The sequence below is a fragment of the Bos mutus genome, chromosome 14, assembly GCF_027580195.1.
Source record: "Bos mutus isolate GX-2022 chromosome 14, NWIPB_WYAK_1.1, whole genome shotgun sequence".
NCBI classification, from domain to species: Eukaryota; Metazoa; Chordata; class Mammalia; order Artiodactyla; family Bovidae; genus Bos; species Bos mutus.
Genome location: NC_091630.1, coordinates 70,436,684 through 70,464,525, shown reverse-complemented (window position 1 = coordinate 70,464,525; position 27,842 = coordinate 70,436,684). Strand labels below are relative to the sequence as shown.

General features: G+C 64.1%; 2 protein-coding genes and 1 pseudogene across 4 annotated transcripts; 2 read left to right on the top strand and 1 right to left on the bottom strand.

Moving 5' to 3' along the window:
- The first annotated feature begins 893 nt into the window (after positions 1-893).
- Positions 894-11,332, top strand: JRK (Jrk helix-turn-helix protein). Of its 3 annotated transcripts, none has more exons than XM_070382695.1 (2): positions 894-912; positions 3,241-11,332. In XM_070382695.1, the coding sequence occupies exon 2, from the start codon at positions 3,601-3,603 to the stop codon at positions 5,185-5,187; it is 1,587 nt and encodes a 528-aa protein (XP_070238796.1). In that variant the 5' UTR covers positions 894-912; positions 3,241-3,600; the 3' UTR covers positions 5,188-11,332. The 3 variants fall into 3 exon arrangements, with proteins under 3 accessions (XP_070238796.1, XP_070238794.1, XP_070238795.1); XM_070382693.1 differs by lacking the exon at positions 894-912 and adding an exon at positions 1,050-1,093; XM_070382694.1 differs by lacking the exon at positions 894-912 and adding an exon at positions 1,051-2,385.
- Positions 11,333-13,033: 1,701 nt separating this feature from the next.
- Positions 13,034-13,245, bottom strand: LOC102267026 (large ribosomal subunit protein eL38 pseudogene; annotated as a pseudogene).
- A 9,162-nt stretch (positions 13,246-22,407) lies between these two features.
- Positions 22,408-25,766, top strand: ARC (activity regulated cytoskeleton associated protein). The gene is made up of 3 exons (XM_070382849.1): positions 22,408-24,413; positions 24,671-24,812; positions 25,019-25,766. Exon 1 carries the CDS (start codon positions 22,601-22,603, stop codon positions 23,789-23,791), a length of 1,191 nt encoding a protein of 396 aa, XP_070238950.1. The 5' UTR covers positions 22,408-22,600; the 3' UTR covers positions 23,792-24,413; positions 24,671-24,812; positions 25,019-25,766.
- The last annotated feature ends 2,076 nt before the right edge of the window (positions 25,767-27,842 follow it).

Genomic DNA, 27,842 nt, shown 5'->3' with positions numbered 1-27,842 from the left:
CAAGGCAAGAAGCTATGAAAATCCATCTAAGTTCCCCGCGGCCACCATAACAAGTGACTAAACTTGGCTTCAAACAACACATATTTATCATCTTGCAGTTCTGGAGGTCAGAAGTCTGACATGAGTCTTAGAGCTGAACTCAAGGTGTCCACAGAGCTGGTTCTTCTGCAGGCTCCGGTGAGAATGCCTCCTTTTCTTTTCCGAGTCCTAGAAGTTCTGCATTCCTTGACTCGCGGCCCCTTCCTCCTGTGTCTGGCCTCACATCTCCTTTTCTGGCTCAGCTCCCATGGTCCCATGGTTCTCCAGCCCTGTGCCTCCTTCCTCCTCCTCATGAGGAGCCTGTGACGGATGACACCCGGCCCATGGGATAACCGGAATAATCTCCCACCTCAAGAATCGTAACTCAGTAGCATCCACAGTCACTGATAACAAGTGAGGTGACCCAGTGACACAGGGCTCTGGGCATTCGGGCTCGGACGTCCTCTGCCCCTCATGCAAAATACATTCACCCCATCCCAAGGTCCCCAAATCTCAACTCATTACAGCGTCAAGGCTTCAAGTCTTATCATCCAAATCGTCTCAATTAGGGGAGGATGAGGCTCTAGCTAGGAGACGCGGGTTTGACCCCTGGGTCGGGAAGATCCCCTGGAGAAGGACATGGCAACCCACTCCAGTACCCTTGCCTGGAGAACCCCACGGACAGAGGAACCTGGTGGGCTACAGTCCATGGGGTCGCAAAGAGTCGGACACAACTGAGCGACTAACACACGGGAGGCTCTAGTGGAGGCTGGGGAGGAGAAAAACAGCCTTGGCCTTTGGGCTTCGCAAAGGGAGGGGCTCAAGCACTGCTTTCCCCCATCCGCAGCCTCCTGCCACCCTCGCCCAGCGATGCACCCATCACCGAACCCACAGGTACGGTCACCACCCGGCCCGGGCAGCCAGCCGCAGGCTCCGGCCGCCCGCGAGACCACAGAGATGCCGAGTCCTCCGAGACGCCTAGAGCGCCCCGGAAGTGGCTGGGGGGGGCCGCGGGCCGGCGGGGCGGGGCGGGGCGGGGCGCTTCCGGCCGGCGGTGGCGGCCAGGCGTCCGCAGGTGAGCGAGCTCTGGGCCGGTGTGGCGGGTGAGGCGGGCGCCGGAACTCGGGGCCTGGCTGCTGGTGCGGAGCGCCCCTGGGTCCCCCGGAACCGATTTGGTCCCTCCGGAGCCTCCCTCCGAACCGGGCCGGCGTTCCGGCCCGAGGCAGGACCGGCGTCCGAGTTCCTTTCCCCCGGAAGGAGCCGGCCTGAGCCCTGGCCTCTTTCTTCTCTGTTTAGCTTTTGCCCTTCTGCCCCAGACGTGGTCCCCGGAATAGGAGCGTTCTCAGAACAGGCCTCGTCTCTTAACCGAGCCGGTCCCTTGCCCTAGGCTGCCCCAGGCTTGGGCCCCACAACTGCGCCCACGACGGCCTCGCTTCCCTGCAGGGTGTGCCGACGTCCTCGCCTGAGCGCGGACCCCTGCTCAGCCCCTCTTCCCTCCCAGGACTCCATCCAGCCCTTCCTCGGGCCAGAACGTGTGTCTTGAGCACTTCTCCCGATAGTCAACCCCCCACCCCTGCCCCGACCTCACGCTGTTGGCTGCTCCCAAAGAAAGGTGCTTTCTCACATGCTCCCCCTGAATTCCGCAGGCCTTCTCTGAGGACGAGCCACTCCCTGCTCGCAGGAAGGGGCCGCATGCAGGTGGTGCCTCGCTGCTCTCTCTCTTGCCCACAGTCTGCCCCCTGCCCCCTCCTACCCTCCCCTATGGCACAGGAGGATGTCCACAGCGAGGCCGCAAACGGTCTTCATTGTTCTTGCCCTGTTACGGTACCTTTTAGCGTAAGTTGCTTCAGAAGTAATATATCTGCATGTCACTTTTAAAGGAAGTTTCTGCCTCGCCAGCAGGACCGGTGTGTTCTAGCTCCTGCTGCACACACCTCGTGTCAGGCACCCAGTGAGCAGTTTCTGGCACTGAGTCCCCTTCTCTGGTCCTTCCTCCTCCTTCCTGTTGTGCTTAGAGTCAGTCCCTCCGACGTGATTGGGGCCCCCTGTTTCCTCCTGGTTTTTACAGTGGTTTTGCACTACACGTCTTCTTGAGGATGGATTTTGGCCTTTCATCCCCTCTGCTCCTCATGGGGCCAGGCAGTGCACAGTCACACTGTCACACAGCCATTAGGATGAAAACAGGTCCCAGAAGGACCAGCACCCCCACTTTGCAGCCCAGGAGACTGACTCAGAGGGCTCAAAGGACGAATCTGGGGCTGGCTGCTGACAGGCCTAGTGTTTGTTTTTGGGAGTCTTGCTACATCTGAAAACACTTCACTTGTGTTGAGCTGTGTTCTCAAAGGGCTGCTTTTGTACATTCCACATGTGAGTAGTCCTGTGGCTTCACCCACAGCATGAAGTTGGGTGGGGCCACACGTGAGGGTTTGGGAGGGAGGTGAGGTGGGGGTCCCGCCTGGAAGAGCAGCTGTGAGCGCTGCCTGCCTCTCTGCGGTGGGACGTGCTGGCAGTCACTCCCAGGTCAGAGTGGGTGTGAGTGCTGTTTGCACGCTCATATGTGACTGTGTGACCAGAGGTGTCCGAGGCTGTGGGGACCAGTAGTTGAGAGACTGGCAGCCCCTCCCGGCTCTGGGAGGAGCCTGAGGCCCACTGAGCTTATCTTTCTAGAAGGAGTTTGTAGCCTACTCTTGAAGAGAGGGCTTGAGGGACTTGTTTCTGTAGAGGCTTGCAGGCTCCGCAGCCCCAGACTCCTAGAGGAATCCCTGCCCACTGCAGCTCCTTCGCCCCTGCCTCAGCTGCTCTCTAAGGAACGAGGGTTTTATGAAGGCGCTCATGTCGGGTGGCCCAGTGAGCAACTGTGGAGGGAAAGTTGAGTCTGGATGTGGGACGTGGCCCTCGGGTCCCAGCGCTTGGTGACACCCCAGCTTTGTTCAGTAGCCTCACCCGTCACGTTTTCCTGGGAGGTCAGATTGCACCCGAGAGCCACTTTTAGTTTGGAGCTGTAGCGAGCGACTCCAAGGTCACTGTGGAAGCTGAGAAGAGCCAGTGAGCCCAGTAGCCCCCGAGCTGGCCTCTTTTTGCGTCACCGCCGGCAGCTCTCTTCATTGTCCCCCAGACCCCGCCAGTGGCTGCTTCAGCGCAGGTAAAGTGCCGAGGCCGTGCTTGCGAGGCCGAGGCACGTGCCCTGTGATGTTTCTCTTTCTTCCCCCTTTTGCTTTCCAGCTGATAAAGCACCATGTGCGAGAGAGAGACCCCCATGGCTCAGGCGGCGAGACCTCGATTAGCTGGAAACCAGCTCCCAGGGGCCCTCTACTCTCCGGTCCATGTTTGAGGGGAGTCGCTGCCACCATCCCTGCAGAGAAGGCCAGAGGTCCAGCCGTGGGAACGCCCAGGGTGGCTGACGCTGGTCCCCCTGCAGAGAGGGTTGGGAAGCTGCTGGAGCTTGAGAGAGGAGCCAAGAAGGGGCCCTGACTTGTGCTGGCCCTCGTCAGCACCGGCAGGCGAGGGTGGGGGAGGAAGAGGCAGGAAGGCCGCCAGCCCCTGCCCAGGCGCGACCCCTTGGCTGGGACGAGCCCCCTCCTCATGGCCTCCAAGCCGGCTGCCGGGCGGAGCCCTGGGGAGAAGCGCAAGAGGGTGGTGCTGACCCTGAAGGAGAAGATGGACATCTGCCGGCGCCTGGAGAAGGGTGAGAGCAGGCGGGCGCTGATGCAGGAGTACAACGTGGGCATGTCCACCCTGTACGACATCAGGGCCCACAAGGCCCAGCTGCTCCGCTTCTTCGCCAGCTCCGACTCGGACAAGGCGCTGGCGCAGCGCCGCACCCTGCACACGCCCAAGCTCGAGCACCTGGACCGCGTGCTGTACGAGTGGTTCCTGGTGAAGCGGTCTGAGGGCGTGCCCGTCTCGGGCCCCATGCTCATCGAAAAAGCCAAGGACTTCTACGAGCAGATGCAGCTGACCGAGCCCTGTGTGTTTTCTGGCGGCTGGCTCTGGCGCTTTAAGGCCAGACACGGCATCAAGAAGCTGGATGCGTCCAGCGAGAAGCAGGCGGCCGACCAGCAGGCAGCCGAGCAGTTCTGCGGGTTCTTCCGGAGCTTAACCGCTGAGCACGGCCTGTCCCCGGAGCAGGTCTACAACGCTGACGAGACTGGCCTCTTCTGGCGCTGCTCCCCCAGCCCCAGCCCAGAGGGCGGGTCGGCGCCTGGGCCCACACAGAGCAAGGACCGGCTGACCGTCCTCATGTGCGCCAATGCCACGGGCTCCCACAGGATCAAACCCTTGGTGGTCGGGAAATGGGGCAGCCCCAAGGCGGTGCAGGGCCTCCAGCACCTGCCCGTTGTGTACAAGGCCCAAGGCAGCGCCTGGGTGGACAAGGAGATTTTTGCTGACTGGTTCCATCACATCTTCGTGCCCGCAGTGAAGGAGCACTTCCGAGCCATGGCCCTGCCAGAGGACAGCAAGGCCATCCTCCTCCTGGACGGGTCCCGGGCCCACCCTCGTGAGGCTGAGCTGGCCTCGGAGAACGTGTTCACCATCTTCCTGCCCGCCAGCGTCACCGCCCTGCTCCAGCCCATGGACCAGGGCATTCGGAGGGACTTCATGAGGAACTTCGTCACGCCCCGCGGCAGGCTGCAGGCCTTGGCCCCGCGCTGCAGCGTGCAAGACGCCGTGCTCGACGTGGCCTGCGCCTGGGACGCGGTGCCGGGCGCCGTCCTCAGCCGGGCCTGGAGGAAGCTGTGGCCCGAGGCTGCACTCACGGAGGGCTCATCCTCCGAGGAGGAGCCCGAGCGGCTCAGGACTAAGCCCCCTGACCAGGCCTTCACGCACACCCCCGGGCTCACAGCAGGCGCCCCGGCCCGCCTCGGGAGCGCAGCCTCGGGGAGCCTGGAGCCAGCAGAGGCTGGGGGGGTGGACAGGGCGGCCTGGGAGCAGGCGGCGGTGTCCTTGATGCCCTGGTGCGCTTCGCAGAGGCACAGCCCTGCTTCTCGGTGCAGGAGCTGGGCCAGCTGCGCGCGCTGCGCTCCGTGTTCAGCAGGCGGTGGCAGGCGCAGCGGGGTGGGGCCCCCGCAGCCGCGGTCAAGCTCGAGGCGCCCTGGGAGCACCCTGGGCCTCGCGGCACCCAGCCTTTCTCCCCACTGCCCGGCTCGTCCACGGCCCGGCGAGGCCTGAGGCAGTGAGGCCTGACCTGCGGTCTCGGGGTCACGTTTCTTGGAACAGCCTGCCCCGTCGAGGTTTTGCCGTGTGCTCTGTCCTGCCACCTGAGTGCGAGGAGGTCTTCCTGAAGGGCCCACCCAGACCCAAAATGTCCCAGAACCTCCAGGGGCCACCACCCAGCTTGTATTCGCTGCCTGAGCCTTGCAGTGTGCAAGGGTAGGGATGTCTGTCTGTCCAAGCGGGGAAGGGCCACCTTCAGCCAACTGACTGCGGTCCCCACTGCTGCTTGATGGGGCTGACACTTCCCAAGGGCCCCCTGCTTGCGCCCTGGGGCTGTATGCAGGTCTGGGGGCCAGCCCTGGGTCAGGCAGGTCACTGAGGGTGAGACTTGATTGTGAATGAGAGTCCCGGTGGCCCCTGCCTGTGGCGTTGCAGGCCCTGTCCCCACGTCAGTCGTCAGCTCTCCTGGCAGAGTGAGCCTCACTTCCAAGTTGCCCTGGGCCTCGGGCCCCAGGATGCAGTGGTAGAGTTGTTAGAGCCAGCAGGAGCGGGCCACTGGGGAGCGCATTGCCGCAGTGTGGGGCCCCAGATCGCTGCCAGTGTTTTGAGCATCTTGGCTCCAAGTCCTGTATGTGGTCCATAGTCCCTCAGTCCCTAGAACTTGCATTTACAGCCTCTGCATTAGTAAAACTGGACCAGGCGTTCAGAAGTTCGTCTTAGGTGATGTGACAAGAACAGTAAAAGGAGCTGCTCAGATGCCTAGCAGCGTCGGAACTCTCATTTTGAGCTGTTGGCCCCATAGTGATTCACGTGGGGAAAGCTGACTGTGGGGGCCGCTCTTGTAAAGACCCGTACCAGGAGACTCGCTGTGCTCCCTACGCTTCTGATGCCTCCGTTCTGTATCGCTCGTCACCAGACGGAGTGCCCCTGGCCAGCCTGGTCCTTATCACCAGACAGAGAGCCCCTGGTCACTCATGACCGGACGGAGCGCCCCTGGCCAGCCTGGTCGCTTGTCAGCAGACGGAGCACCCTGGGCAGCCTGGCCGCCCTCTTTGAATGAACCGGAAGTGGGCATCCTTTTCTGGGCTCTTCAGCATTTGCCTTCTGTTTGGGCAGCTGATTGAACACACAGTTTTCATTCCTGTTATTTATCGCACTGAGACACCCTTGTTCCCGCAAGAGCCGAGGGGAGGCGAGGGTTTGGTTTGTGGTCGTTTCTCTGGTCTTTGCGTCCTTCCAAACACTGAGGTGACAGTCATGGCTGGCCTGCCACTGCTCTGTGAGCCGTGTTTCCTGCTGAAAACGCGTGTGTGAAGATTGTGAAACAAGCACAGGTCATTTTCAAAGTGGCGTTGCCGATTCTTTGGGCCAGACCGCCTCCTGCTGAGCCGTCACGTCGGTCTCCCGCACGTGTGGGGGCGACAGCTGTGCAGCGTGCACTCGCACCCCTTCTGCGCTCGTGTGTCCCCTGTGCTGTGGGCATGTAGCAGGGTCAGATGTCGGGCAGCAGCCTGGACGTGAGGGATGGACACACGGAGACCCTCCCCGGCCAGCCCCAGTCCAGCGGCCTGGAGCCGCAGGACGGTGCTGGGGGTGGGCCAGCTTCCTAGGCCCCTGGGGGTGCTCGGTCCCCACCAGACGTAGCCCCTGGGCCGGATTCTCGTCCTGCCCACACAGCCTGCTCCCGTCCCCACTGTGTCATGGCCGGTCAGTAAGCAGCCATCACCACTGGCCGAGGGAGCTTGTCCTTGGCGCTCCTTCTCGAACCACTGCTCCCCTGTTGCACTGGGCCTCGGGGGTCTGGTTAGACCTTCAGTGTGGGAGGCCCTGGAGGCTGTGCAGATGGAGAAGGCTGATCTGGCCTGCAGGGTCGAGGTGAACCGCCCACCTCACCTGCATTTCCTGTTGGGGGTGGGAAGCAGGAGGCCCTGCCCTGCGCACCCACAGCTCTGGTGGCCGGGGTGGTGGGGGCAGGGGGGTTGATGGGTGGGTGGGTGCAGGACAGAAAGGCAGCTGGTTGCAGCTCCTGCTTGGACCTGTCAGCCAGGCTTCCCTGGGGTGGAGCCAGAGCCCCTTGGAGGCAGCTCGAGGCCATAGTAGCCAGATATTTCTGGAGGGAGGGGGGTTGGAGGAAGGGACTCGCGCTGCTTCTGTTCCTGGGAGGCCATGGCACAGGGCAAGCAGGACCCACCCCCGAGGGCCTGCCCGGCAGCTGCACAGACACCAGCTGCAGTGGGTTTCCTTGGTGCATAAGTGTGCTTCCAGCACAGGGCATAGCGTTCCTGAGTACCTGCTGTGTGCTGGGCATCGAGCTCATCTGGAGGCCCAAGGGTGGTCAGACAGACCCTGACCTGCTTCCATGGAGCACAGGTCTCCCAAGAAGGGCTTCTGGGGGGCCGCGCTGTCCATGAGTCACATTCTCCACGGCTGTCTCCACAAAGACGCAGGCAGACTGCTGAGGTGCCGGGGTGAGCCGTGTGGCGGTTCCACACTGAGGGGCTGGCCCCGGAGGCCTGGACTGCTGCCCCCTCCTCGCAGCACTCAGCCGTCACTCACCGCCAGCAGCGAGCGTGCTCAGAGGTCTTCGCCAGGGGAGAAGCGGGCTGGGCCTGCAGGAGCGCCGCTAGTGCTGCTGCTGGAGCTGACTGTGTCTCCTGCAGAGCGTGGCGGGGCCCACCCCAGGGTGCTCTCAAGAGACGGACGTCATGGAGAGAGTCTGGACTGCAGGCCCCCTGGGGTCAGGGGAATCCCCAGCACTGACCTCAGTATCTGCTTCAGAGGAGCCAGGTGCAATGGGATTGGTCTGAGAAGCAGCTTCTGCCCAGGGCATCGTTGAAAACAGCAGTTGGCCAGCTGTGAGTGGAGTTTAACCGCTGACTGCAGGCAGGGACCACACAGTCAGAGCTTTGCCAAAATCACCGCCATGGAGTGGGGTGGGTGGGGTGGGGGGGACCGTGGGCCTTCCTGAGGCCGTGCCCCTGGGAAGGAGCGTCAGAGCCTCTGTCAGGGACGGGGAGCCCCTAAGAAGAGCCAGCCAGCAAGACACAAAGTAGAGAAGGCAAGTCCCAGTCTGGGGTGACCAGTACCCAGAGCTGGTATGACACGTTACCTAAAAGGACCAGTTTCCAATCCAACATTACGAACATACAAAGAAACAAGGAAACACGACCACATACCATGCTCCTGAAATGCAGGTGGCGGAGTGAGAAGGGGGCTTTAACAGTGAAAGACTTCAAATTGATCATTACAGATGCAGTGAGAGAACTAGAGGAAACTAAGATTGAAGAAGGAAACGGGGGAAAGGAAGATAGTAAGTGGAGAAATCAGTAAAAAGATGATAAATAAAAAGCTGTTTTTAAAAACATGGAAATCCTGGCATTGAAAGGTACTGTAACATGACAGATTGGCCAGAGGGCCCAGCAGTAGATGTGAACTCGTGGGAGAAAGAGCGTGATCTTGATAGCGCTTGAGAGATGATGCCATCCAAAGAACAGGCCCTTTTGCTGCAGGAGGGGCCTCGGCTCTTGATGAGCTGCTGGCCCAGCTGCAGGCCTGCTGCTTGGGATGGGGGGAGATGCTCTGAGGCCCAGGTGGTCTCAGAGCGGTGTGGTCTCCCCACCCGGAACTGGAGACTGGCTGGGGCAGCAGCCTGGGCCTCCATCTCGGCTGGAGCACCTGCCGCCTCCCACCCACCTACCCGGGCTTGCTGGGCGCACAGCCCTTGAAGGTAGAGAAGGCCAGTCCAGGTGGGTGGATGGTCCTCATGATGGCCCCATTTCACGGAGGCGTCCTGAGGCCCACTGCCGGCCACAGGCTTCCCAGTCAGTGTGCCCACCTCTGTGGGCCTGGGGCAGGAGGGCCTCCTTGGGCAGTGCCAGGAGGGAGGGCTGGAGACGCCAGGCTCGGTGGAGGATGGCCGCATCGTTCTAGCAGTGTTAGCAGGCGCACAAGCCCAGCAATAGGGCCTGGGCCTGGAACTGGCCTGCAGGACAGAGTGAGGAGAGGCCAGAGGCCCAGCAGAGGGCTCCGGGTGGTGGCTGGAGTCTGGGCATCACTGGCTGCCCCTCCCCTCCCACAGGCCAGGCTATGATGTGTGGTCACCCCTCTGCCACACCCTCTTGAGGGATGGTCTCCCGGCCTGGGGACAGGGCGTGTGTGGATGTGGAAGCTGCCAGGAGTTGTAACAGCCCCACAGACCCTTTCAGACAAGGAGCTTGCTTTGTCTGTCTCTGGGGGCTGTGTAGCACCTTCTGGGAAACTCTAGGGAGTGCAGGCAGCCCCAACCTAGAACCTTGAAGGAGCTGGAGGGTTCCTGAGCAGCCAGGGGTCTGCCGTGCATGGCCTGGGTGAACCCTGACGCTGGTCCCTCACTGAGCCCCAGTCCTTGGCCCCACTCCTGCTTCCTGACCCTGGTTGCGGGCTGAGCCCCCACTCTGGCTCGTGTGCTCTCTCAGCTCCCAAGGAGGGCAAGACCAGGGAGCCTGGAACCATGTGTGGGACTCACTTGTGCCCTGGGGGAAGGTGAGAGCTTTGTGACCTCGCCCCTCCTCCCCAACGTGTGACGTGGCGCTCTCTGTGACCACACACCCCCACCCCCACCCCCACCTCTGCCCTGGCTCCAGGCCCTGCTGACAGTGGTCCCGGGGCGGAGAGTGACTGTGTGGCTGACTCACGGCAGGTGGGAGAGGTGTGAATGTCAGAGCTGGGCTTCCCCCAGGGCAGACCCCCGCGCATTCGGGCAGCTCCTGGGGGTGCCTCAGGGCTATGCCAGGCCCCTCTGTGTCCCCCATTGGCAGGCACACACCCGAGCCAGGGTCAGGGCCCCTCCAGAGCAGCCCCGTCCTCCGGCAGCTGCCTGTCCTGCCTCTGCCCATCCCTTGCTGGGGTCCTGGGCTCTTCCCAGTCCAGCTGAGGCCAGTCATCTCTGGCTGCAGGAGTCAGGAGGCTGTAGGTCCTGGAGTGGGAGGAGCCCAGAGAGCCTGCTGGAGGCATCCTTCAAGGCCGGAGACTTCCCTGTCCAACCTGACTCTGTGCTCGCTCCGGGACCTGCAGCCAGCCAGCCCTGTCCAGACAGCCTGCAGCCCAGGGCCTGGGGGAGCTTCCCAGAGTGGGGTGCTGGGAGGACAGAAGGGACCTGGAGAGCAAAAGGCTGGCGTCCTGGAGGAGGGGGACCATGGTGCCCAGGGCAGCATGGGACTCACCTGTGGGGGTCCCTCTGCAGGCTCTGGTACCCTGACTTTGAGGGTGGGGCCCAGAGGACAGGTGTGAGGAACAAGGGGCTGGGGAGCAGGCGAAGGGCAGGCTTTGTGCCCTTGTCCCCCAAGGCTGCAGCATGAGCTCAGGCCTCCAGGTGCCGAGACACTGGCCACCACTGAGGGCAGGCAGGGCTCCCTGTGTTGGAGACGCTGTGTTCTATGTCTGAACCTGGCAGGGTGGAAGCCTGTGTCAACTTGCCCATATCTCTGCGGCTTCCCAGTAAGCCTTGGAGGAGGCCCTGCTCCCCATCTCCAGATCAGGATCCCTGGAGCACATGCAAGGTAGTCTGGGTGCAGGTTCTGGCCCCGGGCCCCCAGGCTCACTCTCCACCTCCCCCCATCCCGAGCAGCAGCCCTGCAGCCGGGCCAGCAGCTCGGCAAGAGCTGAGGCCCCCCTGCAGCGAAAGGGCCAGGGGCTGCCAGAGGGTCTAAGGAGGCATCTGTTAGCTCAGGAAGCAGCGTGGGCCCGAGGGTTCTCCTCAGAGGAGGCTCAGCTGCAGTCTCCAGTGAGTGGGCGTCCGTCCCCCCTTTTATTAATAAAGCAGAGTAGTGATGTCACTGGCGCGCTCAGTGAGCCGGCCGCTCCACTGGCCGACATTCCCTAATTAGGAAAATGGAGTCCAGCTGTCTTTGGGAGGCTCCTCAGTGGACAGCACGAGGCCTTGGGTGGCTGCCGTCCACTGGCCTCAGGTGTCTGACCTGCCCCACCATCCAGGAAGGGGCCTGGCCAGGAGGTGTGGTGCCACTTGGCAGTGAGGCTCCGGAGACGGTGATGCTGGTGAGGATGGTGGTTATAGTGGTGGTTGTGGCAGAGGTGACCAATTGTGGTGCTGGATGAAGACGCTGGTGATGGGGTTGCTGTGGTCTGGATGTTTGCATACGCCCCCCCCCCACCTCCGCCGCCCGGATTTAACTGAAATCCTAACCCCCAAGCTGATGGTGTTGGGAGGCGGGGGCTTTGAGAGGTGATCAGGTGGAGCCTTGAATTGGATTAATGCCCTTAAAAGAGAGACCCCAGAGGGCTCCTTGCCTCTTGGGTCATGTGAGGATGCAGCAAGGTCTGCCGTCCTCAGCCAGGAGGGCTTTCACCAGAACCCAGCCACTCCGGCACCCTGACCTGGGATTTCCAGCCTCCACAATGGTGAGGAATTAATTTCTGCAGCTTGCAAGCCGCCCTGTCTGTGGTGCAGTTAGAGCACCTGGATGGAAGAAGGCGGGGATGAAGGTGGCATGGTGGCCAGGGCACTGGTGGTGGCGCATGGGGCAATGAGGAATGCATGGTGTCAATGGTGTGGTGGTTGGCAAGATGGTGGTTGTATCAGTGGTGGCGATGTTGAGGATGGCAGGTGATGTGAACTGATCTGTGTCCCTCCCCCATTCATATGATGAAGCCCCAGCATGACAGTGTTCAGAGATAGGGCTTTCAGGAGGTAATTGAAGTTAGATGATGTCATAAGAGTGGGGCCCTTTTCCAATAGGACTAATGCCTATATCAGAAGAGGATGATGGCTCTCAATTCCCCTTTCTCACAAACCAAGAAAGGGCCTTGTGAGAACACTTCAAGAAGATAGCCATCTACCAGCCAAGAGAACTCTCACTAGAAACCTGATGGACTGACACCCTGATCTTGGACTTGCCAGCCTCCAGAGCTGCAAGAAAGAAATAAATGCTGTTTAAGCTGCCCAGTCAATGGTGTTTTGTTACAGAGACCTGAACTGACTCCCACTGGGAATGGTAAGGGTGATGGTGGTGATGATGGTGGTGGTGATGGTGATGATGGTGGTGGTGGCAGAGATGGTGATGATGGTGGTGGTGATGGTGGTGGTGATGGTAGTGTGATGGTGATGGTAGTGGTGATGATAGTGGTGGTGGTGGTGGTGGTGGTGGTAGAGATGGTGATGACGGTGATGGTAGTGGTGGTGGTGGTGGTGGTGATGGTGGTGATGGTAGTGGTGATGATAGTGGTGGTGGTGGTGGTGGTGGTGGTAGAGATGGTGATGACGGTGATGGTAGTGGTGGTGATGGTGATGGTGGTAGAGATGGTGATGACGGTGGTGGTGGTGGTGGTGATGGTGGTGATGGTGATGGTAGTGGTGATGAGTGGTGGTGGTGGTGGTGGTGGTGGTGGTAGAGATGGTGATGACAGTGATGATAGTGGTGGTGATGATGGTGATGGTGGTGGTGGTAGAGATGGTGATGACGGTGATGGTGGTGGTGGTGATGGTGGTGATGACAGTGATGGTGGTGATGATAGTGGTGATGACGGTAATGATAGTGGTGGTGGTGGTGATGGTGATAGTGGTAATGCGGTGATGATGGTGGTGATGATCGTGGTGGTGGTGATGGTAGTGGTAGAGATGGTGATGACAGTGATGGTGGTGATGATGGTGGTGGTGGTGGTAGAGATGGTGATGACAGTGATGGTGGTGGTGATGACGGTGATGGTGGTGCTGGTGGTGGTGCTGGCCATGGAGACAGTGGTGTGACAATGATTACACAACTTACAAGTGGGACACTTGGAATTCAGAGCCTGGACTGTGGGCTGTGGATCTTTTTTTTTTGAGAATTTAAAAAATTTTAATATAGTTCAAAGCAGCATACGTGGTTCATTTCAGCTCCTTCACTGCCAAACCTGGGAGCAGGGACTGCTTCAGCTTCTCTGCCTTCTCTTTCTTTGTGATGACCAAGGTGTAAAGGTATCTGCTGCATCAAAATTTCAACTTCACATTATCCTTATTTTTCTTGATCTTGAAGACCTGGCGTCCTTGAGCCAGGCCGTGAGCAGGAAGTCCTTGATTTCCTCAATTTTGCAGGGCATAGCGACAAGCAGGGCGTGTGACTGGAACGTCAAGGGGCAAGAAGCAAAGACAGCCTGGGCCATGGATCTTAAATGAATGCCTCCTGCTGAGGGTGGCACCAGGGACCACACGTGGTGGGTAAGCCTGCAGGCCTGTCTGGGATGGCTCTCCAGGAAGCCACCTCCTGCCTCCCCAGGCTCCCTCTCATATTGCCAGGGGAGACACTGAGATGCGGGCTCCTGACATGGCATTTTATGTTTATCTAGGAAAGTCTGCCTGCCCAGTTCAGGGGGCACAGCTCCTCAGACGGTGCTTAGATGGTAGATGGAGGGCCTGCTTCCACCCAGCTCCCCCGGCAGGGGCTGGGGCGGCTGGAGATGGACGGCTCCCCACACTGCTCTTGCCCGTGGACACGGGCAGTGGGTGGTAAGCTCCTGGGCGGACGAGTCTGCTCTGGTGATGGGCTGGCTTGGATAGGTCCCAGGCTGAGCTGGGTGGGGAGCAGGGCCTGGGAAGGAGGGCCGCACTTGGGGGTCCTGACCCTGCAGGGGTGGGGCTGCCGTCTGGCTCCCCAGATCCCCAGGCTCTACCCCAACCCTGAGGGAGCCAAGCCCCTGAGGCACCCCTGTGGAGGCACGTGGGGCCCCAGGACAGCCTGGTTCTGGGGTGGGCAGCACTGTCAGGGCCGAGGGTGGGGAGCTAGTGCAGACCCCTGCCAGGAAGTGGTCTGTTCAGGGCCCTTAGAGGAGTGGCCCTCAGGCCTGCCGCGGGGGCCGGGGGTCTGTGGAAAGGCCCTGCTTCTCAGCTCAGACGGTCTGTGTCTGTGGACATGGGGCACTGAGGCTGGAGAGGGTGGGGGGCAACCCAGGGCGCTGGACCCTATCCTCACCTTGGGTTGGGGAATGGACCACTGCCCCCAGAGGCCATACCTGGGCCCTCCTGCTCCCCTCCTCTCCAGTCCCCCCAGGGTTCTTCCCCAGCCCCAGCCCAGGTGCCCCCAGGAGGGCTGGCCTCCTTTGAGGTGGACAAGGACGTGCCAACAATGACCACTGTCTGCAGGAGGACTGAGGGGCTGGGGCCAGTGGGTGCCACACAGAGGCGGGGGTGGTGGGAGGTGTGGCGGCCCCAGTAGGGCAGGGAGAGCCTCCACCCGAGACCTGAGGGGTCCTAGGGCTCCCTCCCTGCAGGGAGCACCCTGTCCACAGGGCAGTCATGGGCCGGGGCCAGCACTCGGGTGGGTGGGGACAGGCTTGCTCCCAGAGCCGGTGGGCGGCACCCAGCCCGGGACAGCTGGCCCAGCCTGGCCTGCGCCCTCAGGCCCTGGCCCCGGGCCCAGTCCCTCTCTCAGGGGCCCATCCTCTGACGTGCTGCCCAACCCCAGCAGGGCCCTGATCCCCAGGCTGTGTGGGCACAGAGGGGCAAGTGTGTGTTGAGAACCCATGCAGTGGGGGGAGGGTGGGGCGCCCGTGATGGTCTGGGCTGTGCACTCCTCGACCATGTTGGTTTATTTCTGACCCTCCCACTGGAGCTCAGCCAGGAAAGGGAGGGAGGGAGCGGGGAGGGGGTGCTGTGCCAGGGCGGCAGGGAGAGCCCAGGGGTCCGGGATCTACCCTGGCCTGTGGGGGTCGGACCGGTGTCCCCAGGCCAGGAGGCAGGCGTGCTGTGTGCAGGTCACGGAGGTCACCAGCCCCTCCCCCGAGTGCCCCGCCTCCCGCTGCTGTGGCCCCCACACCCTGGGGAGCACCTCCAGATCCACACACAGAACTCAGGACCAAGAACGCGGAACACGGGCTGTGTGTCGGCTCTCCTGCCAACCAGCCCCTTACCCTGAACCTCCGAGGGGCCACCTGCCCATCAGCTGAAGAAACTGAGGCTCAGAGGGTGTCCGGGTAGCCTGACCCTGCACCTGGCCAGTGGTGGCAGATGGCAGGATGGGGATCGGCCTTGGGGCCAGGAGACTCAGTCATGTGCTCACCAGCTGGTTCCCCAAGCTCATCCCCTACCCTCCCTGCACCTCAAGCTCCCCGTCTGTAAAATGGGTGACAGTGAGCACCCAGCTGTGTTCCAAGGCACAGGGAGATGCTCGGCACGCACTGAGGCCCTGTCTCCCACACGCCTTCCATGTCGACCCTCTTTCCAGAGAGACCCCCGAACCAGGATGGGGGCCCTGGCAGGTGGACCGCTGTGCAGCGGGTGGGGTCTGCGGCAGAACACAAGCACAGACCCTTTATTCAGAATTGGTAAGAGCTGCCTGGCAGTGACGGCCGGGCACAGGGCCAGAGGGCACAGACGGTGCCCCGGAGACAGAGGCCCAGGGAGGCGCGGCTGAGCCGTGGACAGGCCGGGTGGAGATCGGGGCCAGAGGTCATTGCGGCCGTGACTGGCATCTGAGAGGCCGGCAGCAGACAGGGAGGCACCACACCCCAGGGCGGGGAATGGGGCGATGCCAGCCTCGGCGGGCAAGGGGCCTGCAGCTGCACCAGGCATGCAGCTGTGGATCAGGAGCCCAGGAGAGGCCTCGGCCGGACCGGGGGCGTGGACGAGACACGCGCGTGGTGCGGGTGGCTTCAAGGGCAGGGGGCTCAGGCCCCAGCCCCAGGGGCAGGGAAGGAGAGGCTACAGGGAGAATGGAGGCGGGACCCTGGGCCTCCTCCGGGCTGGCCGCCACCTTTTCCCGCGCGCGGGGGCGGAGCTGGGACAGAGCCTGCCTTCCGCCCGCCTGCGGCGCCGCCTGCACCTGCGTGGGGAAGCTCCCCGCGTCACAGCGAGCTATTCTCAGCCCCACTCCTTTTATGGCCCCGGAACTGAGTGGTGGAGGCTGGCGCACTGCGCTGGCTCAGAGATGTAAATGGGAACGCAGAGCACGGCAGAGCAGCGGCCACCACCCGCTCCCTGGCACGGGCGTCTGAGGCACCTGGCTCTGGGGACATCTCCCTGGGCCGGTTGGCAGTGCACCCCGCATCCTGGCTGAGGCCCAGCCACCTTCGGGGTTTCTGCTGGGCCCCTGGGGGTCCAGGGAGGCGGTGGGGGCTGTGCGCAGCCCGGCTGTGCCGCAGTGGGCAGAGGGGAGGGGGCGGCTGCACGATTCCAATCCCCCAGCCCCCGCCCGGGAGCCGGCTCTGCTCTCATCCTGACCCTCTCCAGGAGCTCTCAGAGCGGCCCTCCCACCTCCCCCGCACCCCTGTCGCCCTGCTCACTCTCTGGCCCCCGCAGGACCCCGCTGGGCTGCTGGCCCCAGCACGCTTGGGGTGTGGGCGCACCGCTGAGCAGGCAGAGTCTCTTCGGGCAGTGAGCAGGGCATTTTGTCCACTCCGTGTGTCTAGAGCAAGCTCAGGGCCTGGCCGTCGGCCAGCAGGAGCACGCCTCGTCCAGAGAGATCAGGAAGCACACGCACTGACACACTGACACACTCTCACACTCTGACGCTCACTCACACACACCTACAAACTGCACAGGTGGGAGGATGATGCGCTCAGGGGCTCCAACAGGGGCCCAGGGCAGACGAGGCTCACGCACCGGGAGCCCGGGGAGCCTTCCTGGAGGTGGTGACTCTGGGCTGGGATGTAGATGCCCCGTGAGCCTGGCTGAGCTTCTGTGCTTAGCTTCTGACACTGGGCAGACCTCCGTCACCTGAACAAGGTGGTGTGGTGGGCAGCTGGCTGGCCGGGGCCTTGTGCGGACCAGCGTGCCCAGCAGCCCAGTGCCCTTTTCCTCCCCACCTGCCACGGCTGTCCACCCTTCAGGGCGCCGAGGATGGCGGGGTCAGTGGGGTCAAGGGGTCCGCAGGACGCCACCCTGAGACGCCTCGAGGAGAAGTGGGGGTGGGGTGCGGAAAGGGGGTGCCCAGCTCCCGGCCAGGGCGCCTGCCCAGCAGAGGGGACACTTGGCTCCAGCTGCCGTGCGGGGCGTTGGCCAGCGAGCGGCAGGCACAGGGGTGTCCTCGGCCCTGGCGGTGTTCCTGCCCCACACCTCTGCCTCCTGGCCCCATTCTCCAGCTCCCAACAGCAAAGCCACACAGCCTTGCTCCCCAGGCCCCACCTGTCCGACTCCCCGGCAGGCACCCTGGACGCCGCGGCTGCTCCTTGAAGGGCCTGACCCTCTGAGCGGAGGTGCCGCCAGCTGGCGGCCCAGTGCCAAGGGCAGTGGCCCCGTGGGCAGCATGCCTCAGGCCATACCCAGCCCGGTGTCCTCTGGGGACTGTGGGGGGGGTCACGGCGGTGGCCCTATTTCATGGGTGACCTGCACCTCCCCACCACCCCACCTTGCTCGGTGCCGGCCAAGCCAGGCTACGGAAGTGCCGCTTGATTGACTGACTCACCTCACAGCCAAGCAGGGCAGCGATGGCTGGACCCACTCTGCGGGTGAGGAAACTGAGCCCGGGAGGCGGGTGCTGAGGGGGCCCACCCCCGGTCATGCAGGACGCACCTAGCGCCTTGGGGAGCCAGCAGACCGTCCCCATGCCCTCTCACCAGCCTGTCCCGGCTCTGGCTTCCCTGCGGAGGGGCCTGGAGCAGCCCTGGACCCTCTCGCTGGGGGCTTTGCCTTCCCTTGCGCAACGGCTGGGGGTGGCAAGGAAAGAGTGTCCCTTGAGGACGGGCCCCGCCCCGCCCTGCCCATGGCCCCTGCTGGGGCCCTGGCCTGGAGGACGCAGGGAGGCCCGACCAGGCTGGTATTGTCAGGAAAATGCAGAACTTTCCTTGGCGAGGAGGGAGGAGGGTCTGGAGTGTGAGGCTGCCTGTTCCGGGGACAGGACGCAGCACACACCCTGCCAACTGGGAGAGGAGAGGAAGCCCTGGAGGAGGGGCGGGACAGGAAAGAAAAAACGCTCCGCTCCCGCAGCACAGGGAGCAGCTCAGCTCCCCGCCCCCCCACCGTCCCCACATGGTCCAGCGCCCGCTGCCTACCCCGGCCCCCAGGCTGGGCCCAGCCCCCTGCTCAGGGTCACTCCTGTCTCAGGTCAGCCCATGCCGGATCCCCGGAGCTCCTGCCCTGGCCTCCTGGGCCCTCCCAGAGGCTCTGCTGCAGCAGGCCCCCTGCAGGCATGCAGAGCAGAGGGACCCCAGCCGTTCGCCTGCCGGCTCAGGGCCTCTGTGAGATGAGGGAGATTGTCTCCCCAGGCAGGAGACCACCAGCCCCAGCGGCTCTCCCTTCTCTGTGCCTCCGTTTCCCAGTGGACGTGCTCCTCCAGGGCTCAGCTCTGCCCCCATGTCCAGGGTCCCCACCCGCTGTCCCGGCCTCTCCGCGGCCCGGCCCCCAGCAGCTGGGCTCGGGACCGTGGCTGGACCGGCAGTGCCCTCCTGGCTGCCTGGGCTCGAGCCCCAGGCTGTGCAGCCGGCTGTCCCCAGGGCCTCTGCTCGGCCTCATTGCTGGAGCCCGGGCAGGTGTTCTGGCCCCACCACTGCCTCAGGGACATGGGCGCTCCCCAGGGGCCACAGGGAGGGGTTCCAACCACCTCCCACCTCCCAGATCCCGGAAGTGACGCTCCTGGGAGGCTCTCGGCAGGACTCAGGACGAGGGGGGCGTTCTCGGGTGGGGACCAGGTCAGGCAAGAGGACCAGCACTCGGCCTCACTGGACCCCAGGCCCTGGCACCGTCAGCCCACTTTACAGATGGACAGTTGAGGTTCACGTGGGCAACCGCCAACTGTCTCCCAACCAGAAAGGGAGGGAGAAGGGCCCACTATCTCGCCCGCTCCACGACCCATTGCGCACGCACGCTCTGTGCCAGGCCGGCTTCGGGCTCCGTGGCTCAGCTGTGAGGGTGCGGACGGTGTTCTGGGGCCGCCGTCACACCCGGCTCTCGGCTCTAAGTGCCTGGCTGAGCAAGAGGGAAGCAGCAAGCGCGGGAGACCTGGGTTCGTACCGGGTTTAGGGCGAGGGGCCGGCAGCAGTGCTGGCCAGGGTGGGCACCGGGACAGCCGGGCCGGGAATGACAAACGAACGGGCAGGCAGGCGCAGGAGGCAGGAGGAGGCCCCACTGGCTGGCAGGACGGGTGGCGGGCACACGTGGAGGGCGGGCACCTGGACTCCAGGCCAAAGCTGGGCAGGAAGGGCCAGGTGAGACTGGGTGGCTGACGGCTGCTCCGGGGACGCTGCGGCTTTCCCTCCACAGCCCCCCTCCCCGCCGCAGGAGGCAGTGACCTGGGCCCAGGGGGTCCATGACAGCGGGAGCTCTGCCTGCAGATGCTTGTGCCCACACTGTGGGCTGATGAGAGGCTGCGAGTCTGCAGGGCGGCTGAGGCCCTGCTGGAGAGGCAGGCCAAGCCTGGCTCCCAAAACGCACCCCAGACCCCGGAAGAGGGGCGAGGAGGGAGGCCCGGGCCCAACAGCCTGTCCCACCCCGCCCCGCCGAGGAGTGCCCCTGTGCCTGTGGGGCCTGGGCCCGGCTCTGATGGGTCTGCAGAGGTAGGTGTGCACCCTGGGGACGGAACCTGGTCAACCTGATCATGGAGCAGTCCTGGAAAGGCAGGTGCTGCAGGGAGGGGAGGGGTGGCTGGCTGGAGAGGGTGAGGAGACCCGGGGCTGAAACAAGGGTCTCGGCATTGGGAGAGCAGCCCTGGGGCCTGGGAGCCCCGAGCCCTGGGGTGGGGTGTTAGAACCCGCAGGGGCTGGAATGGGGGCTGCCCGGACCCTCACATTGGGCAGACCCAGCCTCCCCCGCTCACCCACCTCCGTCCGGAGCAGGTGAGGCCTCAGGAGCTGCCAGGCCTGAGGAGCAGCCGCCCAGCTGGGCTCTGAGAGCTGGGGTGGGGCTGGGCCCCACTCAGTCCTTGCACACCCCCGCTGCCCGCTGCACCCGCCCCTCCTCAGCCTGAGCCGGCCTGCTCTGGGTGGGCTAGAGCTGGAGGCCTTCAGCCCTGACGACAGGGGATGCCGGGGCAGCCCCCCTAAGCACAGAGCTGGCCAGGCCTCCTCTCCGGAGGCGGCAGGAGAATGGAGCCTGAGGCTGCAGCGCGGGGGTGTGCTGAGGGCTTCTGGGGCGATAATTGGGCAGCGATTAAGTGTTCCTGGAGCAGCGGCTGCGGCCCGTCACCTGTCACAGCGGCCTCGTGAGCGCAGCCTCTGTGCAGCGCCCCCCGCGCCCACGGCAGGCCGGGCAGAGGGGCCACCGAGGGCCGGGGTCGAGGCCAGCTCGCCTGCCAGGCTGCCCTGAGACCCGCTCTCCTGCCCACAGAGGGGATGCCCACCTCCAGCCTCCTGCCCCAGCCGCCCCACGGCTTGGGGGCCACAGGGCCTCTGTAGACTGAGGGCTGACCAGCCATTCCCCACTGGTCACTCAGGTGCTGGCTCTGGCAACCCCGCCACACGCAGGTGTACACACACACACACACATGCGTGAGCACACAGGTGCACACACGCAGTCCCTGCCTGGCTGGCTCGCCGCAGGCTTCTCCTGACCAGGGCCCTCAGACGTGGTCGCAGGCTCATGGCCCCACTCCGGCGGCGGTGACCAGGCCCGCTCACGCACACAGACATCCTACTGCCTCCAGCCCCGGGATTCCTGTTCTGGCAGTGGCTGGCCCACTCCCCACCCTGCTCCCTCTCTGCTCACCCACTTGCCTTTAATTAGAAATGCCAGGAGCGCGATTCAGGGGGAGTTTCTGCCAGGGAGACATTCCTCCTGGCTAGGGGAGAAAGCTTAGAGTGGGAAAGGAGGTGGCAGCTTGGCTCTGAGGGGTGCTCCCAGGACAGCAGGGGCCTCCGGGGGGGCCCAAAGGGGGGATTGCAGCGTGGGCGCCCGTGTGCCCTCGCACGTGTGAGCAAGACGCTGGGGGCGGGTGGGCCTGGCATGAGGGGGTAGGTGTGGACAGACAGGGATGACTGGATGGGGGGAGGATGGGCGGGTGGGAGGTATGAGTGTCTATGTGGGGGAGGGGTGAGTGTGCAGTGTGTGTGTGAGGGCGCTGGCCGCAGGGAAGGCATCTGGACAGGCAGTGGTGCGTGGCTGCGGGCAATGTGTGCCACCTGTGCCCGTAGAACTGCAGAGGACCTGGGACCACAGCCATCTGTCTCGGGCATCCAGGGGGACGTCCTTTCCCCACACTGTTGCCAGGGAGGCAGAAGGGACCTCCCTCTGGAGGGAATCTCAGCTTCCGGAGCCCCGTTTCTTATATGGTATATGGTGCTTTGCTTCTCAGCCTCCAACCGCATCAGGCTGCCAGCACCCTCCCCCCTCCCCCAACCCCCCACCTCCATCCTCCTAGAAGTCTTGGAGCTTCTACCAGTTCTGGTTGTGCCCTGGGGGTTCAGGGGCCACACCCTGCAGTGGGAGGCAGGACCCCTCCGTCTGCCCCACCTCCTGCCCCCTGAAAGCAGCCTCCAGGTGTCCCTGGAGGCACCAAGTGAAGAAGTCCTGGCCTCAGCAAAGACCTGGGAGTGGGGTGACAGGCGGTCATGCCCAGCTACTGCCAGCCAGGCACACACACACCCACTCCATGGCCAGGGGAGCCGGGGGAGCCAAGCCCTGGGTGTGTGCCCCTCACACAGGGAGCAGGGCCAGCTCCAGGCCTGGATTCAGGGGCTCCAGGGCAGGGACAGAGGGATCAGGCCACGTCGGGACTCACACCTGACACCTGTGAGTGTGTGTGTGCACGAACATGCCTCAAGGTCTTCATATCAGGGAAGAGGGTCCGAGTGCCGTGGTGGCGGCTGGGTCTCACCTGTGGCTGAATGTCCTGCAGACCCGGGCTGGGCAAGGTCAGGGCCTGCGCCGGTGGCCCAGGACTTCCTCCCACCCCCCACCCCCCAGCCCCTCCGCAGGCAGGAGGTGGCAGTCACTGGAGGAGCAAGCCGGGAGGGGCCCGGGAGAGGGGCTTCCTTCTTAGCTCCGGGTGGGGGCCCCGGGGCGCTCACCTGGCCTCCGGGCCCCGCGCTGGCTGAGGGGGCGTCGCGGTCCGTGCACAGCTCCATCCCTGGGTCCCCACGGGCTGAATGGGTCGGGGAGGGGCGGCGCGAGCGAGCGCATTAGTCACCCCGGGCCGCCGGGTGTGCAGGGGGTGGGTCCTCCCTCCGCCGGGAGCGCGCGTGGGCGCGGGAAGGCGGGCCGGCAAGCTGGGGGCGCGGGCGGGGAGCCGGCGCCCGGGCCAATCGGAGCCGAGGCTCGGCGACGGGGCCGCCCACGGGCCGCGCTGGCGGCATAAAGAGCCGGCGGCCGAGCCTCAGCGCAGAGCTCGGGCGCTGAGTCCTCCTGCTCCGCCGCTGCCACTGCCGCCGCCGCCGCGACCAATCGGGACCGGCCGCTCCTCCGCGGGACCCGTCCGCCGCGCCTCGCAGCTCCGCGCAGCCGGCCCCCAGCAGCCCCTCGCCATCCCCAAGAGGATTTTGCAGCCTCCCTCTCCCGCCTATCCGAGCGAGCCCCGCCGCAACCTGCAAGCCGATGGAGTTGGACCACAGGACGACCGGCGGCCTCCACGCCTACCCCGGGCCCCGCAGCGGTCCGGCCGCCAAGCCCAACGTGATCTTGCAGATCGGTAAGTGCCGGGCGGAGATGCTGGAGCACGTGCGGAGGACCCACCGGCACCTGCTCGCTGAAGTGTCCAAGCAGGTGGAGCGGGAGCTGAAGGGGCTGCACCGGTCCGTGGGCAAGCTGGAGAGCAACCTGGATGGGTACGTGCCCACCAGCGACTCGCAGCGCTGGAAGAAGTCCATCAAGGCCTGCCTGAGCCGCTGCCAGGAGACCATCGCCAACCTGGAGCGCTGGGTCAAGCGGGAGATGCACGTGTGGCGGGAGGTCTTCTACCGGCTGGAGAGGTGGGCTGACCGCCTGGAGTCCGGGGGCGGCAAGTACCCGGTGGGCAGCGACCCAGCGCGCCACACCGTCTCCGTGGGCGTCGGGGGTCCCGAGAGCTACTGCCAGGAGGCAGACAACTACGACTACACTGTCAGCCCCTATGCCATTACCTCTCCACCGGCTGCCGGCCAGCTGCCTGGGCAGGAGGAAGTGGAAGCCCAGCAGTACCCGCCCTGGGGGCCGGGGGAGGACGGGCAGCTGAGCCCCGGCGTGGACACGCAGGTCTTCGAGGACCCGCGGGAGTTCCTCAGCCACCTGGAGGACTACCTGCGCCAGGTGGGTGGCTCCGAGGAGTACTGGCTGTCTCAGATCCAGAACCACATGAACGGGCCGGCCAAGAAGTGGTGGGAGTTCAAGCAGGGCTCGGTGAAGAACTGGGTGGAGTTCAAGAAGGAGTTCCTGCAGTACAGTGAGGGCACGCTGTCCCGGGAGGCCATCCAGCGGGAGTTGGACCTGCCGCAGAAGCAGGGCGAGCCGCTGGACCAGTTCCTGTGGCGCAAGCGGGACCTGTACCAGACGCTGTATGTGGACGCTGAGGAGGAGGAGATCATCCAGTACGTGGTGGGCACCCTGCAGCCCAAGCTCAAGCGTTTCCTAAGGCCCCCACTGCCCAAGACCCTGGAGCAGCTCATCCAGAAGGGCATGGAGGTGCAGGACGGCCTGGAGCGGGCGGCCGAGCCCACTGGCCCCCACCCGCCCGCTGAGGAAGAGGCCGAGGCCCTCACGCCCGCCCTCACCAACGAGTCCGTAGCCAGCGACCGGACTCAGCCTGAGTAGAGGGTGCCGGGCCCCGCCTGCCCGCCCGTGGCCCTTGCCCGCCGGGACTTTAGAGTGGCCCGCCCCTGCAGGGGAGCCCTTAATCTCCTCGTGCAGCTGGACACTCACCTCAGCCTCCTAGCCCAACTCCAACAGACACGCGTGACCCAGATGCGGGCAGTGTTCCCCCAGACAGCCAAGGGGCTTCCCTTCCTTGCAGACCCAGCCCTCACCCTCCCTGCGTCTGTCTTCCCCGGTGGTGGACTGGCCTGAGTCAGCAACCCCGCCCTCCATACTCTCAGGCCATGACAGTTTCCTCATCCTGCTCAATGCCTGGGCCCTCTGGGCACTCAGAAACCCAGTGTCCAGATGGCACGGGCTGGCGTGCACCCAGCTCAAGGAACACCCCAGAGCAGAAGCTCAGGGGCCACCGGTGCCCCCGGAGCCTGGGCTTCAGGGAAGCTACTTCTCCTGGCAGTCGCCGTGACTGGCTGGCACCCCTGCTGCCTCTCGGGGCAGCTGGCCAGCCTTGGGCAGTGTGGCTCCCTCCCCCTGGAGGAGAGCCCAAGCTCAAGACACAGCAGCAGCAGCCGCCGCCGCAGTGGCAACAGACCTGGCGATCTGGTGCCTCCTGGCCCCTCAGGTGAGACCCTGCCCCTTGGCACCACCACCAGGGGGCACCATAGGGTTGGGAGGGCCCTGGGCGAAGCCCACCCCACCCCAGGTGAGCTCATGGAGGCTCAGAGCCCCTGGCATCCCCATAAATTAGCTGCTGGGATGGGGTTGGGGTGGTGCGGAGGGGAGATCTCAGGGGTCAGGGAGGGGGCTGGAGTGGGGAGCAGGGCTGGGGGAGGTTGCTGACCCAGCTCTCACAGGGCCCTGTGTTTTCTCTCCCCACAGCACCAGTGATTCACGCCAGCCTGGAGAGGGACAGAGCCCCGCGCGATGACTCACCCATGGCAGGCGGCAGGTCCCCTGGGGCCTGAGTCCTCCAGCCGGCTGAGGCAGCAGCCGGCCTCTGCAGCCAGGAAAGTGACGACAGGTATGCAGGGGACCCCGCCCCTGGCTGTCCTCACCAAGGGCCCCCCAGCTCCCCCCAGCCCCTGGCCCCAGGCCCCCAGTCCTCTGGCCTAGCTGAGAAACAGCCCCCCAGGACCCCAAGGGCTTGCTCTCTGAGAGGTCAGCCCTGCCCCGCCCTGCCCTGGCGGTCCCTGAGTCCCTGACCACCTGTGTCTTCCTTCCTTTCAGGTCTCCAGGCTCCATGTAGTGGAGCCTTTGCTGCTGTGCCCGGCACTGTCCCTTGTCCTCTCCCCCTACAAGCTGCCTGCACGAGAGGAGAAGCCTGAGACCAGAGGAGGGGGCCTAACAGAGAGCTGGTGGTGAAGAGGGGCCAGCGCGAGGGCCAGGGCCTGCCGCTATGCCCGCCCCGCTGGCTGCCCACTGCCTGCCCGCCCCCAGGGCCGCCGCCTTCCCGGGCCTGGCCTGGCTCCCACCCCGGAGCCCCTGCCCGTTGCGTGGCCATCCTCTGCTGCCAGAGCTTCCGCCACGGCCGCCCCTGCCCGGTGGCCCCAGGCCCAGCCCCAGGAGGCCCGGAAACCTTTGCCCCTGGGGCTCACTCAGGCTCCCTGCCAGGCCCTGCTGCAGCCTGGCCCGGACCCCCACTGCCCCAGCCACCAACACCCTGGTGCTGGCGGCCACCTGTGTCTGCAGCCCAAGCAGGCCTGGTTGGGGGCTCCCAGACTCAGGAGACCAGCTCCGCAGGAAACTCTGCCAGCCCCTCCGTCCTGCGTCCTGCCAGCGCCGCCTCCCGCCCCAGATTTTATTTTTGCATATAAGCCATAACCTGCTCTCCTGGCGCAGGCTACGGGGAGGCCCCAAGGTCCTCAGGGGGGTGTGGTCAAGTCCCTGCCCGCCGTGGATCAAGCCTCGAATGTCAGGCCAGGCCATGTCCACCTTGCCACCTCACCTGAAGACAGACGCTTTTTCTAAGACTTTGTTAATAAAACACTGAAACTTACTAGTGTGTGTGTGCTGTTGTTTCTCTGCCGGCCGGAGGGCGCCTACAGAGGGAGGCCGCTCAGGGTGGCAGGATCCTGGAACCCAGGGGTACGGCTGGCCATCTTAGAACACCAGAGCCACTGACATTCACGCTGAGTGGGCGACAAGGTGTGGGACGCGCTGGGGGAGGGGGCTGGCGGGGGTGCCAGACACGCATCTGCTGCCAGGACTACGCCTGCCCAGAGGCCTGTGGGCCCAGAGGGGATTCTCAGGGTGTGGACCCATGAGAATTGGGAAAGGTCCCTGCTGTGAGAAGACCCTGGTGAGTCCTGGCTGCAGGGTCTTAAGCTTGGTCTTTCTGAGCCTCAGGTTGCTCAGTCACTCAAGTGTGTCCGACTCTGCGACCCTGTGGACTGCAGCACGCCGGGCTCCCCCATCTTTCGCTATCTCCCAAGGTGGTGATGCTCTCTAGCCATCTCATCCTCTGCCGCCTCCTCCTCCTGCCCTCAATCTTTCCCAGTGTCAGGATCTTTTCCAATGAGTCAGCTCTTCGCATCAGGTGGGCAAAGGATTGGAGATTCAGCTTCAGCATCAGTCTTTCCAGTGAATACTGGAAAGTGAAGAGCCTCACATTCCTGGTCTGCAGACAGAGAAGCCATCACTAAAACCATTATGGGCTCGAGACCTTAGACAGTGTGGACCTTAGACGGTCCACACTGCGCACATAAGCCGTAACACACCTGCTTTCTTGGAGGACGCCAGGTCCTTACCGGAGATGGGCAGGTGGCCTGTGGGTGGGGCGGCTCAGACCCCTCCACCAGGCAGCGTGGGATTAGAAGCAGGCCTGGGGAGGTGGACACGAAGGGGTTTGTGTCGAGGAATCAGCTCACCGGCTGGTGGGACTGCAGGGCCAGCCCCAAGTCTGCAGGGCAGGGGGGCCCCTTGGGCATGGGACGTCTCCTCTGGTGAAGGCTCAGCTCTGCTCTTCAGGTCTTTCAACTGATGGACCCGGCCCACCCAGATAATCTCCCTTGATCTTTAGTTCCAGTTGTCTGATACAGAATGTCTGTCGCACTCATAACAGACCCTCAGGACCTCTCGGGGATGAGGGTCTGACGGAACGCCTGGGACAGGCGTTCAGGTACAGGTGTACAGGTTCGCCCCAGCCAGGCTGGTGGTAAAAGCCCCCTCCCAGCCTCCCAGCTGCCGTGGTCGTCGGCAGGCCCTTGTGGCCTGCCGGGGCCGGCCCTGCCCTCGGAAGGGGCTGCTCTGCTGGGTGGGGTGGGAGGCCGGGCGCGGCCGCCCCTGCTGAGAGGACGGCGCCCACGGGGACGCAGGGGCCACCCGGGAAGGCCGGAAGCACACGGGAGCCGCAAGAACCACCCGCTGCCAGGAACGCCGTCACCGTGCACGCAGAACCGAGCGGGTGCCCGGTGTGACGCCCTCGGTGAAGGCCGCCTCTTCCCTGTTCTCCTCCTTTATTCCTTTCAAACGCTCAGAGTGCTGACAAGAATGGGGAAGGAAATCGGCAGGAACAGGGGCTGGGCACCATGGTGATGCCTGAGAGTCAGTCATTTCTCCGGGAGACCTACTCCTGCTCGCATCAGAAGCTGGGTGTTCTGGGCCCTTTTTCCTTTTAATATGAATTTCCTGTCTGTAATTGGATGATTGTAGAACAGGCAAGCTGAACACTCGAAGTAATCTGAGAGGCAGCTCTGTGTCTTTGTGTCCCGAGAAAAGAGGCGGGAGGGCGGAGTGGAGTGGGCTGGCCCGGGCAGGGGAGTCGGACCTCCAGCCGCCCTGGAGAATCCCCCAGCCCAGGCCCCTGGACAGAGTGCTCCCTGTCCCCACCCCCACCGTCCTGCCCATCCAGACCCCTCAGGCCCTGGTCTCATCTCCTCCCTCCCTGGCAGGGAAGCTGGAGCTGGGAGGGCAGAGATGGGACTGGGGCAGGGCTGCCCCAGGGGCCCACCCTGCACGCCCAGCTTGGTGGGGGGCTTCTGAGCCGGGTGGGCTGGGGCTCAAGTCCCAGGGCCTCTCTTTCTATAAAATCGAGTCTACCTGCAGAGCTGAT